Raw genomic sequence first — 17322 nt, forward strand, 5'->3', positions numbered from 1 at the left:
TATCTGTACTGATCTGTAAACAGCTGCCTCCAATGACATTAAAACATGTTGTTCTTATTCTGTAACTATGAAAATGCTTGTGAACCCAAAGGGTTGCATTTCCCTCTGTAAAGCAATTTAAGACCTTTTGAAAAGCACAATAGTAATAAGACAAATTATTGTGTGCCGAAAGCTACAGTATGGTATACAATACAGTAGTTTGGATGCATTGTACATAATTGCAAATATGTCCTCTGCTGCAGTACTAGATCAGTTTGTGAAGAACCCTGGGTAAACTCTGTTACAATATTATGTGTGTGTGTCTGTATATGTGTGTATACCGTCCAATAACCCCTCACACAATTCCAAAAAACAAACAGAGAGCGGTTCATATTTTGTAATGTTTGTATTTTTGTCTCATTTTCACAAAACAGGTACAGGGGAAGGAAAAGCCTTTCAATAGAACCTGAGGTATTTTGCGTCAAGCAGCCTAAGGTATCAGGATTTTCTTTTAAAAACTTACCTAAATTCATCAATGTTCTTAGATACGTTGCTATTTACACAACATAATAATAATAATAATAATAATAATAATTATAATAATAATAAACATCAATACCAACAATTATAGCAATCGGGACAGCCTGCATCGTCTCGTTACATGTTTTTAAATAATTATAACATCTTTTAAAAAATATAGAGTTGAAGGAAAGGAAAGGAAGGGGAGGCTCTTCAAGCCTCAGGCCAGGAAGAGGACAATTGAACAAAGGAAATCTGTCTGAACCTACAGCAGCACAAAGGGTCAAGGTGAAAAGGTCAGAGTTCGCCATAGAGAAAAAAGCTAACTGAGGAAAGAAAAACACATATACATCATAAATAAATAACCATCTCGCACCAGGAGAGCAATAGTATTCATTCTTTCACCTCAGAATCCACAGATCCTGGATTTTTCATCCTTTCCGTTTTGTTTTGTTTTATTATCACCTTTGGAAAATAAGAGATGGAAGGAGAAATAGAGAGAGAGAAAGAGAGAGAAAGCGAGGGAGCGAGTGGGACATGCATTGTGCTGATGTACCAGCAGTTGTGTACCCTGTGCCGGGCTTGGCTCACTGAAGGATCCCCTGAGAACAAACAAAAGGTGTGTGTGTGTGTGTGTGTGTGTGTGTGTGTGTGTGTGTGTGTGTGTGTGTGTGTGTGTGTGAGAGAGAGAGAGAGAGAGAGAGAGAGTTTGAAGGGTTGTTTCAGCTTTAGTGGACTCTATGCTCCTAATTGTGCACTGGCTTTAGCTGTGTGTGAGTGTAAAAACCAGCAGGTCGAGTTGAAAGTAAGAGTGCGTGGGGTTGGATGTCTAAAACTGTGTAGGTCGTCTTGCATATACTGTAGTTGTTGTTATAAGCCCTCAAAAAAATCAACATTTGCCCTTCTTTCAATAATTCTGTTCTAGATAAGAGTACCAGGTTGGTTGATCACATTTTCCTCACGCTCACTCATCCACGCTTACGGTCTCCAAGTTTACACAGGGGAGCATACGTACAATAAATACAGTCATGAATACACACTATCAGTCTCTTCCTGTTCTTCTCCAACACTTCAGCGTGAGTCAGTGGCCTCTGTGACATATCTTTGATACCTTAGTTCTAGAAGCTTCTTAGTGTAAAATTGGAATTACACACCACAACTGGGTTTTTAGAGTGTATTGGTATCCTCTATTAGTGCTTGTTTTTTGAAGAAGTAACAGAAAGTGCATTTCAACCTCAGATGAAACCCCAAAATACATCACTCTCCCCAAAGAAGGAACAGCACATATTGCTTGCTTGCAGGTTATTTGTGTGAATATTTGTGTGTGTGTGTGTGTGTGTCTGTGTTTTCATAAATACCATACAGCAAAACTGAGATCAACAAAAGAAAAGAAAAAGTCCACAAAACATTATATTATTTCTCATTACCAGAATGAACAGATAAAATAAATTAAAAGTATAACTGAGAAAGAAATGTTGATTAAAAGTCCATTAAAATCGCTATATATATTCATATAGTATATATAGTATTTGTCTGTCTGTAGCCAGCCGCCCTGGTGCATGCTCAGTAGTGGCTGGGAGAGAGCAGGGGGGGCGGGGGGGGGGGGGGGGGGGGGATACATGAGGGGCGTGGAGTGAGACATGCGAGTACAGAACTCCACTATAGGGGAGGGGGGGGGGGGGTACAACCTCGCCCTCCCCACAACCCCCAAACCTCAGTCACATCAAACCGGTAACACTGGAAACAAAGGAGCAGAGCATTGTGGGAAAAATACGCTTGGGCACAGAGCCCAGCCCGCGACCGGGTTCACCGTTCGGTCATTATGAAGCTTCATGAACGGTCATTACAAGTCCTTAGTAACCCAGATAGGGTGAATACAAGAATACACAAATTCCTTCATTGTTTTGATGCAGTACCACTAGAGTCTCTTAGGAGAGGTTGTGAGAGTCCCTCTCTTTGCGTTGTGCTATGATGTATGTAGTGAGGGGAGTACAGTGACTCCTATGAGTCTTTGTAATGAGTCAGTATCAGGGATAGCCATGGGGCAGGCAGGGGGCACACAGAGCCATGCTCGGTTTGGGGTTTCGCTGAGGCCGACGTGAAGCTCTGAAGGAAACTGGGCCTGCGGCTCAAATGCCCCTATTTCCCATACATTGCACTACTTTTGACCTACCGCATGTGTCTTTGGTCAAATGTAGTGCACTACACAGAAAAATAGGGTGTCATTTGCCACTTGCCCAAAGTCATTTTCTATCTGACACCACAGAGGAAATAAGTTCAAAGTTCAGAGTTCAGGTTCAGCACCCACCGCCACCCCTCTCCCCAGAGAGTTGTCTTCAGAGCTTTGTTTTGGTAGCTTTGTATGTGTAACACAGTCTACTGATCCCCATGTCTGTCTGAGTCTGTGGGCTAGATCGCTAGTTCAGGAGTGCCAGCTAGCTAGTTCGCTAAGGGACCGCAGAATCTGTCTGTCCATCCCTCTGTCCTTCTCTCAGAGTTTGAGTCTGTAACACTGTCTGTGAGGGGAGCATATTTCCCCCTCCTCACCCTCCTGTCCTTTTCCTCTCCCCCCCCCCCCCCCTCAGGTCCGTTTGCCCCCCTCTCGGGGCCCAGTTATGGTCCACTCTATGGCCTGTCAGGACACCTCGATGATCTCCATGCTCCCGGAGAAGCTGGACTGCTTCCCAATCTTCCCCAACTCCTCCCGGGACCGAGTCTCGGAGATGCCCTCCTCGAACTCCATCTGGCAGCTGCGCCGCTTGAACTGCTTCTCCGATGCGGGCCCGTTGCCGTTAGCGACCGTGCCGTTGGTCGTCGAGGAGTCTCGGTGCTCTCTCTGCGTCTGCGGCACCGACACTTTCTCCCGCGGCGCTTTCTCCCGTAGCCGCACACCTTCACTGCACCCGAATGCCACGTACGCCGAGCTGCTCCCGAATCTCACCGATGGGCCTCCTCCTCCTCCTAACTCCATCCCTCCTTCCCCTACCACATCTGCCCCAAAGTACCAGGGGGCGTCAGTGGTGGGTGTGACGGGGGTGGTAGCCTGGACGGTGTCTCTGTGCTTGGTCCACATGGCCCCCGAGCCCAGTGAGGGCAGCGAGGGCAGGGAGAGGAGCAGGGAGCCCTTCACAGTCTCGTCCAGGCTGGGGCTCTTGTGGACGGGCAGGGAGCGGCCCAGGGTCAGGCTCAGGGACTGGGGGTGGGAGTGGGAGTGGACCGGGGAGCTGCCTGCACTGGACCCAGCACCAGAACCAGACCCGTGCTTCACTTTCCTCCTGGGTCGGGAGGAGGATGAACCACCGGAGCGAACAACCCCCTCCTCCCCTCCTCCTATGCCCAGACCACCGATGCTCCCTCCACACCCTGGGGAGGGGAAGGGAGACTCGGCTGAGCCAGGGCTGTCTGGGACGGGGGAGAACTGGGGTACCACAGCGTTGGCAGTGCCTGCCTCAGGGCTGTCCAGCTTACACAGTTTGGGCACGTCCTCGGAGTGGGTGGGGGCCAGGAGGCGGGGGCAGTTGGTGCTGCTGGGCGAGTAGACAGATTTGATGTCCAGGGAGAAGGAACGCTTCAGACGATTGGTGTCCATGATCCTCTCCGCTGAGAGGTGGAGGCCGTTGAAGCCCTGCTGGAGCGAGGTGGGAGAGGGTAGCTTAGGCTCCGGAGACGTCTGGGGCTCCGAGGAGTCACGGTGGCCATGGCGACCGTTGACTTCTGAACCCTGCAGTTGACCTTTCCCCTCTGAGGCCTTGTCGTCTGACCCCAGGAGCTGGAGGAGCCGTAGTCCCTTCTCAAACTCCAGCAGCTGACCCAGGAAGTTGAAGTTGGGGGATATCGAGGGTCGCCGGTCTTTCACAAATCTGTGAGGAGGGAAACGAGAGATAAACATTAGTTCCCCAGAACACCAATAAAATGAAGGTGTGAAATTCTCTAAAGCCTGGAGGCGTATTTATTGAGTGAGAACTATTTATAAAAAGCACATATACTGTGTCTAATAGTTTTTTTTTTTGATGAACTGGTGTGAACTTTTCACTGCCACACAAAAGATGATCCTGTGCCACTGTTTTCCAGACAACGCACCCAAAGCCTATTATACGCTGGTTTCTCTGGCAGCAATTTAACAATTTCATTTCTCATGACTGGGGGGAGGGGGGGGGGTGGAAACATCTAGCATTTCCTCCAACAGTGAGTTGCCTTTATTACAGGGGATGCAACTTAAGCGGGGGAAAGAACATACCTGTAGGCGTCGTCCGACGACAGACCCATTGTCTTCATGATATATGCGATGGCAATGGTTGCCGAGCGCGAGATTCCAGCCAGGCAGTGTACAATGACTCTGCAGTTTGACACCTTGGCTTTGTCTGTTGGGGGGGGGGGGGGAAACAAACAAGCGTGAATACACACACATGAACACACACACACACACACACACACACACACACACACACACACACACACACACGAACACACACACACACACACAAATATGTACAACACTTTCAAAGAACAGGGCTTGGCTATAACAAGGAGACAACACCCATCGAAAATACAATCCTCTACTTCCTCTCTCACACACTCTCTTACACACTCTCTTTCTTCTTCACTTACCGATGAATTCATTGGTTTTGTCTAGCCAGGGCAGTAGTTTCTCACAGTAGTTGTCATTGACGGGGATACGCATGAAGTGGCTCTCACTGATAAAGTCTGGCTTGGGGCAGGTATTACTGGCGTTCAGCACGTAGGTGATGCCATTCTGAGCCATCAAGTCCTACACAGAGACAGAGAGAGAGAGAAACGAAGAGAGAGGTCTGTTAAAACATTGTTGTTTCCAGGTACACAATGAAGTTCCTTTTGGGAGCATCAATACTGTATGTCTTTGTCTTGAATTTTGCAGCAGCAACAGTACATGGTGGATGGGTGTATGGACTATGTATGGACTGGTAGAGCAGGGTGCTACAGTGAGGAGACTGAGGGCTCACCTTGTTCAGGACATCCTTCTGGGAGCCCAGGTAGAGGTGTGGGAGGATGCGGGTGGGGCCCACGTTGGCCACTGAAAGGCAGGGCTGGGACAGGCTCATAGGTAGAGTCCCCGCTGGCTTCCCCTCACACAGCCCCGGGAAACAGGACGAGAACGCTGCAAAGCCCCCTACACAGAGAGAGAGAGAGAGAGAGAGGGTCAGTTAAAGTGAGACAGTTATGCACTGAGAAAACTTTAGCACACTGGGAATGCTGCATAGCCTCTTGGACTTTCAACACAGTTTACGAGGCAAGGTAAAAATAACACACGTTCACTAGGAAAGCTCAGCAGCCCTAGAGAATAAGCCCCAGTGTAAACTATCAATCATCAAGAATAATCCTATATATCCTATCTTTCTTTTACTGTTTATCATATCCTATAGCTCCCTGTAGACTATTCCCTCACTAGAAGTTTCAATATCAATTCACCATTATTACAAAACCATACACAGAGTACTAAAGACTCATATCTAGGCGAATGAGTCTGGTCCCTGCTCAGGGAACGGGAGCAGAAGGAAACTTTCTGTGCTGCTGTGAGTTCGGTTGGCTGCTGGGCGGTGAGGAATGTGTGTGGCTGGCCCTTTAAGAGGCAGGCGGCTCCGCTTTTGGCATGTGTGTGTGTGTGTGTGGCTCTGTTTCCTGCATGAGCTCATGTCCTGTAGCAGAGCATTGCGTCAGGCCCGGGGAATGAGAGAGGCCACAGGTGCAGGGCCAGGACAGAGGCCCAGTAACATCCCCCTGACAACCGCGCAGTGCACGCACACGTACACACACACACACACACACACACACACACACACACAACCACAAAAAGACATAATCACATAATCTTACAGTACATACACATATGCCCACTAATCACTCTCACTTTCTATTATCTCTGTGTCTGAGTTTCCCCCTCCTTCTCTGTCTCTCTCTCACACACACACACACACACACACACACACACACACACACACACACACACACACACACACACACACTCATCATTACTCTGCATTACCGCGGTTGTATAACTGCTGGGCGGGAGTTAGGGGGGAGAAGAAGGGGGAGAGGTAATGACCTCGCTGAGGAGGGAGGAAGGGAGGGAGGGAAGGAGGGAGAGAGGGAGGAGTGAGAGAAGAAGGAGTGCTTCAAGGAAACCCTGAGCCCCAGCAGAGGGATTAGAGCCTAATCTAGGTACAGCCCTGCCTGACCCAACCTGGGCCACAGACACACACACACACACACACACACACACACACACACACACACACACACACACACACACACACACACACACACACACACACACACAGGGAGACATGACATCACTCTTCTCAACTAGCACAGACAGCATTGCACAGGACACAGCCTAATGTAACAGACACTCCACTGCAACTCTAGTCTACCACACTCACACAGCCAGGTCAGCACACGTTGTACCGTCTATAGATAGCAGATCCACAAGACGGCATAAACACCTCAAAGTAAAGCAATGAGTCACAGAATAGCTTCATATAGAGAAATACACTTTTTCAATTCAATTTCCACTTCATGTAGCTCCTACTGACCCCAGGGTGAACTGCAAAGTACTGAGCTAGATATGGATGGTAACTGAGTCAGTGAGACCTGAGTGTATTCTGACCCACTATGACTGATAGACTGCTATTCTGGGGGCCTGCCCCTTTAAGAGCAGAGTGGAGAGGGCCTGTCTGTTTCCAGCTATAAATGGCAACCGGCAAAGCGATGACATCACCCCTCGACATGCAGCCGGCAGGCAGAGACAGAGGGAAAGGCAGGCAGTGAGACAGGCATGCAGGGAGGGAGGGAGGGAGAGAGGGAGAATAGAAAGACAGATAGAAAGGCAGAGAAACAGACAGAGAGAAAGACAGGGAGGCAGAGAGAGTGTGCTCTGTCACTAAGCATTGTTTTAAGCAGGAGCACTTGGCTTTTGCCTGTAGAGACCCCCCTCCTCCACACACCACGCCAGTGACTGAGAAAGGAAGGAAGGATCTCTTTCAGGTTGTTCTTTGAAGGGTGTCTTCCTGGTCAGTGTGTTCTCATGTTCTCCCTCTCACATACACACAAAGGTGCACGCAGACGTGGACGCAGACGCACACACACACACACACACACACACACACACACACACACACACACACACACACTATAAATACAGCCACCATAGGCATCTCTGTCCGAGGAAGTAGTGTGTTCCTGGACACCGTAAGATAAACAGGAAAACATACACACAAGTCAAATAGAAAACATTTCCCTTTCCCATTACACAAATTACATTGTTAGAGAGTTGCTAGAGGGATAACAGACAGCCCATTCTTGACTGAAACCACAGTGAGTGTTCACCCCCCCCCCCCCCCCCCCCCCCCCCCCCCCCCCAGTGAGTGTTCACCCCCCCCCCCCCCCCCCCCCCCACACACACACACACTTCTTCTTCATTATCATTAAGTACATATAGCCAACAGATCTAGATGACGACAATACTGTAGCAGACTTAGACTACAGAGATAAGAGATCAGATAGAGTGCCTGCATGCCTGCCTGGGTCTATGGAGGGCTATTACGTTACAGTCAACACCAATTACAAACACCTCCGTTCCTGTCCAAAGGTTTACAGTTAGCCCCGTGTTAATGGGTCTCTCTGAGTCACAAGAGATAACACACTGCCATGGCAACAAACATGGGGACGATGTGGTCGACCGTTGGGCCCATTGTGCCTGGAGTGTTGTCATTCTGAAATAAATAAAAAAACAGCATGCATACACACACACACACACACACACACACACACACACACACACACACACACACACACACACAGTAGAAAGAGCACACACGCATCAGAAGAAAGTACCTAAATGTGCCAAGCATGGAGACATGCACTCACATTCCCCAAAAGTACCCGATGACACTATTCATTCCATTATGATCCAAACACACATTCACACTGACTCTCAACACTCACACTCACATGACCGAAAATACCCAATGACACACACATACTGTATAGACAAGCGCAGCTGTCCGGTTAGATGACATCATAAAGTCAACTGTAAGGGCTGATTTCACCCTCACAGTCTGATGACCAAACACAGAGATGCAGATCCCCCCCCCCACCCCTGCTGTTGTATGGAAGCCCCTAAGTGCAGATCTAGGATCAGACTGCCCAGTGCCCAGCCACAATCACAACCTTGCAACCAAACTGATCTTGAACCAGTAGAGAAGGCTATCATGACCGCAGACATGTTCCACATCTCTACTGTTGGATTCTGGGATGTGAACCAGAAGGGGACGTGACTCACCCCCCTCAACACAATCACACACACACACACACACACACACACACACACACACACACACACACACACACACACACACACACACATACACACACACACAGGGAAAGAGGGCACTGTGTCGCCGGCAACACCAGCCAGTACTGACTTCCTTTTTCCTTTCCCCCATCTCCATCGTTTATGTAATGGCTTTTTTTCTCTCTCAAGCCCCAACCTTCCCTCGCTTGCTGAACGCTCTCGTTTAATGAATGGTCTCTCTTTCTCTCTCTTTCTTCCTCTCTCTACAGGGAACTCATTGGGCAGAAGTAGGGTAATGTACACATATCAGTACAATCTATAGATAAATTATATAATGGGTTTTATATTGTACTGAGACCCCTCTTCAGAGACATGTGGCTTGCGTGTTGTCTTATTTGTTATATAAAGACAAATGTAGTTTCCAAAACTATGAGAGAATGCCTGTGAATTGGTGTGGTCTGATATCAGGTCTATTTGTGAGATATTGACAGGACAGAGAGACAGAGAGAAAGAGCGTCTCACTGGCATTTTGTTGTTCGGGTATTACATCACTCTGTTGGTACTATTGACTGGCGCTCAATACCAGACTGCCTCTGTGTGTGTGTGTGTGTGTGTGTGTGTGTGTGTGTGTGTGTGTGTGAGTCTGAGTGGCTTTCAGTAGCACTCTATAGCCTCTCTTAATGGAGTGTGTGTGTGTGTGTGTGTGTGTGTTTGAGCGTTCACGCAGCTGCATGCACACACACACACACACACACACACACACACACACACACACACACACACACACACACACACACACACATACACACACAAACCTCTTTCTCCCCTCTCCACCCCCTCCGCTCAGGGGCATTGATCTGCCTGAATGACTTCCCTACACCCCTCCCTCTCCTCTTTTTCGTTCATATGGGGAAGACATGACGCCATCCTCTGTGCCCCTCCAGCTGTCCCCTCTGCTCTGTAGGGACATTAGCATTTCAATGTGCCCCAATAATGACATCATTGCACACATGCCCCACTCTACTCCGCTCTGCTTCACAAAGAGTCTGCTAAAGCAGCAGGGGCCTGAGGGCAGGCACTAGATAGCCATGTTAGACAGCACAAAAAGATCAGGCAATGTTATTGTGAATATTGACACGCAAGTAGATAGGGTAATTTAGGGTTAGTTTTCAGGTAAGAACTATGCATATGTGACAGTACAGTAGCATTAATATTTGGATAAGGGTTAAGTTAGTGTTTCTGGTTGACTTGATATGCAGTCAGAGAGGCATTATATCTCTGCTCTGTCCTTTCCAGCAGGGCTATATAGTGACGACATATTGGCCTGATTGATGTGTATAAGTCTGTGTTTGTGTATGGCATAGCACAGCCAGTTACAGTAATGTTCTAGCATGGAGCTAGCATGGAGCTAGCATAGCCACGTTTGACTGGGTGTAGAAGTCTACAAAGCTCCTCTCACAGCATACAGCTCCTCTCACAGCATACAGCTCGTCCCTGAGAGCAACACCGTCTCAGAATAACCATGGACAGCCACAACACTCACTTACCACACGTCTATTTTAACCTGCTGATGACAAATGTGCCATTTTTCTCTTTTTTCCTCCCCTAACTAATGAGTTTGACGCCTTCTGACTCGAAGCCATAGTGTGAACACATGCACACACACACTCTTTTGGAGCTTTGGTGTGAACAACGGCAGGTGTTGAGTGTTGGGGGTAACAGCAATGAACCAGCTCGCAGTGCTGATCGGAATGCATAACATACACACATGCTCTGATATACACACACACACACACACATTCACACACACACAAATATACATTATCTATACAGACATACATCTATGCACATTTGTACTCCAAAGACACACACACACACACACACACACACACACACACACACACACACACACACACACACACACACACACACACACACACACACACACACACGTGCGCGCACCATGAACCTGAAGATACTAGATACTAAGGTGCCACCGGCCCTCTGCCCTGCCTCATCCCTCTGCGTGAAAGGTGTTATATTGAACACCTGCAGTGCACACATATCGATAACACACTCTCCACCATTCAGCAGAGAGAGAGAGAGAGAGAGAGAGAGAAAAGAGAGAGAAAGGGCCTTTGTGATAATTTTCCATCTCAATGACCACAGACTGAAAGAGCATGAGCAGTATGTCATACTGCAGAGCAGCGCTCTCTTTATACCTTGTTTCTCCTCTTCTCTTTACTCCCCCATTCTGCTCCTCTCTTCACCACCATTCAGACCTCGCAAACTCTGCACAACTGTAGACATCCAGGAATGCCCCTAGCCAACTGTACCTGTACTTCCATACTTCAGTGCCCCAGTATTGTTATACAGCTGTGCCCCCATATGCTGCTTATCCTAACTAGGGTTTTTTATCCTTGTACAGTGGATGTAGAGTATACCCCCCACCCCCCCCCCCCGCGCCCCCCAGCCCACATCGGTACCCCCATACCCCTGTACCCCCCGGCTAGAGCTCCTGTCCCCTGGTACACACCTCGGAGCTCTCTCCCCTGCTTCATCCTCCGGACTCTGATCTTCAGCCTCATGTCTCCTTCCTGCAGGTCAGGCCAAAAGCAGTCCTCGGCCGGGGCAATGACCACGTCCAGAGGCATCCCCCAGTAGAGGACACACTGTCACACACACACACACACTCAGCTCTTGCACTCCCCTTAGTCCAGACCAGGCCCAGGAGTGGGAATGAGTACTGGTCCCCCCCAAAAATGTTGGAACGAAGAAACAGTCGTTCACAAGCGGAAAGCGGGTTACAATAAGCCCAAAAAGCCCAGAGTCAACAAAACTGGCACTCAAGTCCAAGTCCACTCAACTCATTCAGCTAAACTTCCAACCAAGTCCAGGGGCAGAGACCTTCGTCCCAAAAACTCAAGACAACCGAGGACCTCTGACAGAAAAGCACGCTACTCCCAAAATGTATGTCAATGTCCTCTTCACAAGCTCCATATGCCGGTCCTAAAACATTTACTGTACAGCCAAAAGGCTGAAATGATCCTTATAATAAAAAATAAAAAAAAGCTTTAGTATGGTCACCACCAGGTCTGGTGGTGGGACAGAGAATAATCACCACGGAGAGAAAAAGTGTACAAAGTGTCTGTCTGTCTGTCTGTCTGTCTGTCTGTCTGTCTGTCTGTGCTATTCTGCCTGCAGCTGCGATACAGAGTGTGTGTGTCTCTCTCTGTCCTCTCTCCGTGTGTGAGCCCACAGCCAGAAGAGCAGCCCCCTATTGTTGTGCTGTTTCTCTCTCCCTGTCTCTCATTCGCTCACTCGCTTACACTCCTCCCCCTACCTTCCTCCCTCCTTCCCTCCTCTCTATAGAGGATGACGGAGCTCTCTCTCTCTCTCTCTCTCTCTCTCTCTCTCTCTCTCTCTCAGGGGTGAATGAGCTCACTTGACCCTCCTCCTCCTCGCCCTCCCTCTTCCTCACTCCCTCCCATCCCTCACTCCCTCCCCTCTCTTGTGGAGCCAGCGCTCCGTCATAGCTAATGTCTAAGGCATGTAACCGCATTCCTTACTCACCGAACAAATATGCGGCCAGCTCAGGGGCCTAGAGGGAGAGACTGACTGCTACTTCTCCTGCTCCCTCTGCTCTGTATATTACACACACACACACACACACACACACACACACACACACACACACACACACACACACACACACACACACACACACACACACACAGTGTGTTTTATCTAATAGTGTGTGTTTAAGAAACCAGTATGCATGTGCAGAAGAGTATGTTTGTGTATAGTGCATATAAACATGCATATACATTCACCGAGCACTTTATGAGGAACACTATACTAATACCGGGTAGGGCCTCCCTTTGCTCTCAAAACAACCTCAATTCTTCATGGCATTGATTCCACAAGATATTGGAAACATTCCATGCCATGATTGCATCACGCGATTCCTGCAGATTTTTCAGGTGCACTTTCAAGCTGTGAATCTCCCATTCTACCACATCCCAAAGGTGTTCTATTGGATTCAGATCCGGTGACTGGGAAGGCCACTGAAGAACACTGAATTCATTGTCATGTTCGTGAAAGCAGTTTGAGACAACTTTTGCTTTGTGACATGGTGCATTATCATGCTGGAAGTAGCCAATAGAAGATGGGTAAATTGTGGCCATGAAAGGATGCACATGGTCAGCAACAATACTCAAATAGGCTGTGGCATTCAAGTGATTATTGATTGGTATTAACAGAAGAAAACATTCCCCACACCATTACACCACCTCCACCATGAGAAGGTGTACAGGTGTTTCTAATAAAGTGCTCAGTGAGTGTATATTACTGTATGTGTATATTACTGCAGTTTCAGAGGGAACACTTTTATGTGTGTCTTATGTCTCATATACTGTATGAATGCCAATGTGTGAAGAGTGTGTGTGTGTGTGTGTGTGTGTGTGTGTGTGTGTGTGTGTGTGTGTGTGTGTGTGTGCATGTCATGAAGGTACAGTACAGTACCCAGGCACTGGAGTGTGATTAAGAGAGTGTCAGTGTGTTGAGCGTGTGTGTGACTTCCCGACATTTCCTGCCCTGGCTCTTGTCTTAAGCGTTTGTGTTTGGACATTGTGTTCTAGGTTTGGGAGCAGTGAGGAGCACACCAAATAAGCCAGCGAGAGCTAACCTCCAGCTGACAAGTACCAGAGTCATGGTACTCTACTATGGTATGAGAAACATGTAGGCCAAAAGTCCATCCGCTTAGCAACAGGATTTAGCAGCTCTCTCTGAGGTAAGAAGGAAATCTAAAGAAAGAAAAGACCCACATACACAAGGGAGGCTGGTAGAAATCGGAGTACGGGTTCATTGATACGATTCCTCATTCCATTCCATGCATTACACTGAGCCCGTCCTCCCGCTCTACCTCCACCAGCCTCGTTTTGACCACAACAGAAGTCTTTGTCAGGTCAAGATTTCAAAAGGGTTCCAGTTTTGTACTTAGCCCTAATGGTGCAGGTTAAGACTGGTGCCAAGTCAACTCATCCTACTGTAGATCTGTGAGCTGTGTTTAGGGGTAAGATGTGCCTTGTGTGGTTGACCTCATCTTTCGCCATAGTCGTCTGAATGATTACACACTGGTGAGAACACAATTACAGCATCAGCATTCCACCATGGTCAGAAAGAGGGAAAGAAAATGGGTCACTTGGAAAAGAGCATTAAAAAACCCACACACTGTACACACACAGGTACAGATATTACAAAAGCCTTCAATTACACCAAAACCAACAGGAAATCGGTCCAAATCCAACTGGCCTCCCAGGTGTGGCACACCACAGTGGCCGTCTAGTGTCACTACACCGCTATAATGTACCAATTAGCAGCAGGCTGGTGAGTGTCACATGTTCTGTATGCTCTGATGTCTGGTGGATGTTTGGTTGTCTAACATGTTTCACACAGTTTTTTTTTTAAAAACTGAAATGAGAATGAAAAAAGTAAACAATGTAAACAATAAACTGACATATCAAAAACAACAACAATACAGGAGTGTAGGCTCCTGAGTTACCCCCCCCCACCCTTCCCCTGCCTATCCCTCCTGCCACCCCCCTCCTCAGAACCCGCGGCAGGGTAACAAGGCCCAGAATAGCAGGTGTTTAATTAGAGGATTACAGCCAGGGCGCTAAAAATGACAGCGGGGCCATTTTATTGGCGGCACATGTGTGCCTGCGGGGGCCATAAATAGGTGTGTTGGTCACATTGACTGGGCTTTTATGGGAGGGGGACTGTTGCCCTGGACGACAGTTAGTTTATACACAGACACACACACGCAGGGATGAGCCAAAACAGAGAGGTAGAAATGGAGATGAGTGTGTGATAGGGAGGAGACCGGGCCGCGGAGACCAATAATAACACACAGGAGCTCTCTGAAGGAGGATTGGGGGGATAGTGGCACTGCAGAATGTCAGAATGTCACCTCTGTCTCTCTGTCTCTCTCTCTCTCTCTCTCTCTCTCTCTCTCTCGGACAGAGAGCCCTTGGAGGCCGTGTGTCATCCTACACCTGAGGATCATCTGTCACTCAGGATATCAGGGGAAAGAGATGTCACCCTCAGGATAGGCTACAAAGCAGAGGGAGGGCAGGTTAGGGTAATGAGGTGTGTGTGCGTGCATGTGTGTGCGTACATGTGTGTGTGTGTGTGTGTGTGTGTGTGAGGGGGGGGGGGGAGAATGGTGCAGGGTGATAATTTAGAGGATTATAAGGGTGTAAGGAAGGAAATATGAGGCTTAGGGTAGATAAAAAGTAAGGAGCTGGCTTTCGGGGTTAAGGTCGGGACAGAGGCGCATGTGTGTAGCGTATGTGTATGTGGACTCTGGCCTGTGTAGAGCGTGTGTATGGGTGCGCTCGCGCACATGTGTGTGTGTGTGTGTGTTGATAGTGTTGGTTGTCAGGGGATCAGTAACAGGGGCTGCTCTTGCAGTGATGTAATGCCTACAGGAGAACACAGCTGCCATGCCTGGGGGGTGAGGTAGTCACCAGGGGAGAAGGGGAGAGATAGGGGGAGGAGTGGAGGAAGAGATAGGGGGATTCGGGAGAGGGGTGAGACAGAGGGAGGAGGAGGAGATGTGGGGGGAAAGCGGTGAAGTATTCCTCAGAGATGGGGTGCAGGCAGACAGAGGGTCGATATGAGTGGGGGAAGGCTGATTTAGCCTTCAAGTGTGTGTGTGTGTGTGTGTGGGGGGGGGGTTCTTTAGTTGTGCAGCCTGGGGGGCTGCACGATAGCATCAATTACATACTGTATACCCCCCGTCCTGGAAACAACTTTGTGTAGAACAGACCCATGGGTTACTGCCCTATGTGTACACACACACACACACACACACACACATACACACACACACACACACACACACACACACACACACACACACACACACACACACACACATAATGAGGCAGGGGGGAGGGAAACCTATCACACACACTGGAGGGGGGCCATCCAGGACCAGACGGCCTCTCATAAACCAGATGAGATGCTTAAAAATCCCAGTGTGAGATGCTCAGTGGTGTGTGTGTGTGTGTGTGTGTGTGTGTGTGTGTGTGTGTGTGTGTGTGTGTGTGTGTGTGTGTGTGTGTGTGTGTGTGTGTGTGTGTGTGTGTGTGTGTGTGTGTAGTGATTAGTGTGAGTGTGTATGGTGGGTTGTGGAGTCTCTCAATATGTGGTGTTCATAGCCCTAGGCATGTGTATATGTGGGCCATTAAATTATGGAGACACATTAATGCAAACATTATTGTAAATAATGAGTCCAACTCAAAATGTGTATCATGATCCATAAGCAAAAAACAGTAAGCACAAATGTCAAATTGACTAATTTACTATCCACACACAAACACCTCCTGATTTGTATTTGTAAACCATTATTTTAATACATGCAAAATGATTTGTAAATATGGCTACAGATTTGTGAATAAATCAGTTCTAACGGCAAAGTGTTTGTATTGAAATTATTGGATACCTACACAAAGCATGCTTTTATTCAGAACTTTGGAAACATTTTGGACACTGCTTTCATTTTTATTCACACATTGTGACATTTGTTTGTGAATGTAAGAGCATTTATTCACGCATCTTGAGCCATATAGTATTTACAAATCATTTTGTATTTATTCAAATAATGGTTTACAAATACAAATCAAGAAGTGTTTGTGTGTTGATAGTAAATTACATTTGTGCTTTGTGTTTTTTGTTCACAGATCATGGTACACATTTGTGAGTTGTACTCATTGACAATAATATTGGCATTAATCTATCTCCAATAAATCTCCTAAAGTAAGATCGGAGACCAATGGTGTGTGTTTTTATGTATGTGTGTGTGTGTGTGTGTGTGTGTGTGTGTGTGTGTGTGTGTGTGTGTGTGTGTGTGTGTGTGTGTGTGTGTCAAGCTCTGGTCTGATTTCCCCAGAGGTGGGTTTGTCCATCAGGGTGTACTCTAGCATAGAGGATGGTTGATTCATTCTAAATGTAAATGTTCTGGGGCTTGTGACTGTGGTCCACTGCAGAAGAATGAGGAAACAGGAACATCTTTATCTGTCTTTATTTGTCTGTCTGTCTGTCTGTCTGTCTGTCTGTCTGTCTCTGTCTCTCTCTCCCGTCTTTCTTTCTCTGAGAGTGTTTTCTTTCCTTCCCACCTCCCTATCCATGACAGACGGACAAATGGAGTGTCTTCCATCTCTGTCACACACAGACACATGCACGCAGGCAGGCAGGCAGGCAGGCAGGCAGGCAGGCAGGCAGGCGGGCAGGCAGGCAGGCAGTCACAGACACACACAGACACACAGACACAGACACACACACACACACACACACACACACACACACACACACAGACACACAGACACACACACACACACACACACACACAGACACACACACACACACACACACACACACACACACACACTAATGAGTAGCTCACCACAGTAGATCAGCTCAGTGTTAAT

General features: G+C 47.9%; 1 protein-coding gene across 2 annotated transcripts in view; it reads right to left on the reverse strand.

Annotated features, from left to right (window-relative positions):
- Positions 1 to 389: 389 nt before the first annotated feature.
- The window catches only part of dusp8a (dual specificity phosphatase 8a), a gene marked incomplete at its 5' end in the record, with an annotated part of 34748 nt that continues 17815 nt past the window's right edge, over positions 390 to 17322 (reverse strand). Inside the window, 5 exons of one of the 2 annotated variants that reach the window (XM_083666762.1) lie at positions 390 to 4358; positions 4736 to 4859; positions 5107 to 5266; positions 5478 to 5644; positions 11364 to 12056. In XM_083666762.1, the coding sequence (XP_083522888.1) occupies positions 3134 to 4358; positions 4736 to 4859; positions 5107 to 5266; positions 5478 to 5644; positions 11364 to 11481 (1794 nt within the window). In that variant the 3' untranslated portion in view covers positions 390 to 3133. Of the gene's footprint in view, positions 4359 to 4735; positions 4860 to 5106; positions 5267 to 5477; positions 5645 to 11363; positions 12057 to 17322 lie in introns of those variants that run through there. The other variant, XM_083666761.1, reaches the window with a different exon arrangement.

Source organism: Argentina silus (assembly GCF_951799395.1).
Source record: "Argentina silus genome assembly, chromosome: 3".
In the NCBI taxonomy this organism is placed as follows: domain Eukaryota; kingdom Metazoa; phylum Chordata; class Actinopteri; order Argentiniformes; family Argentinidae; genus Argentina; species Argentina silus.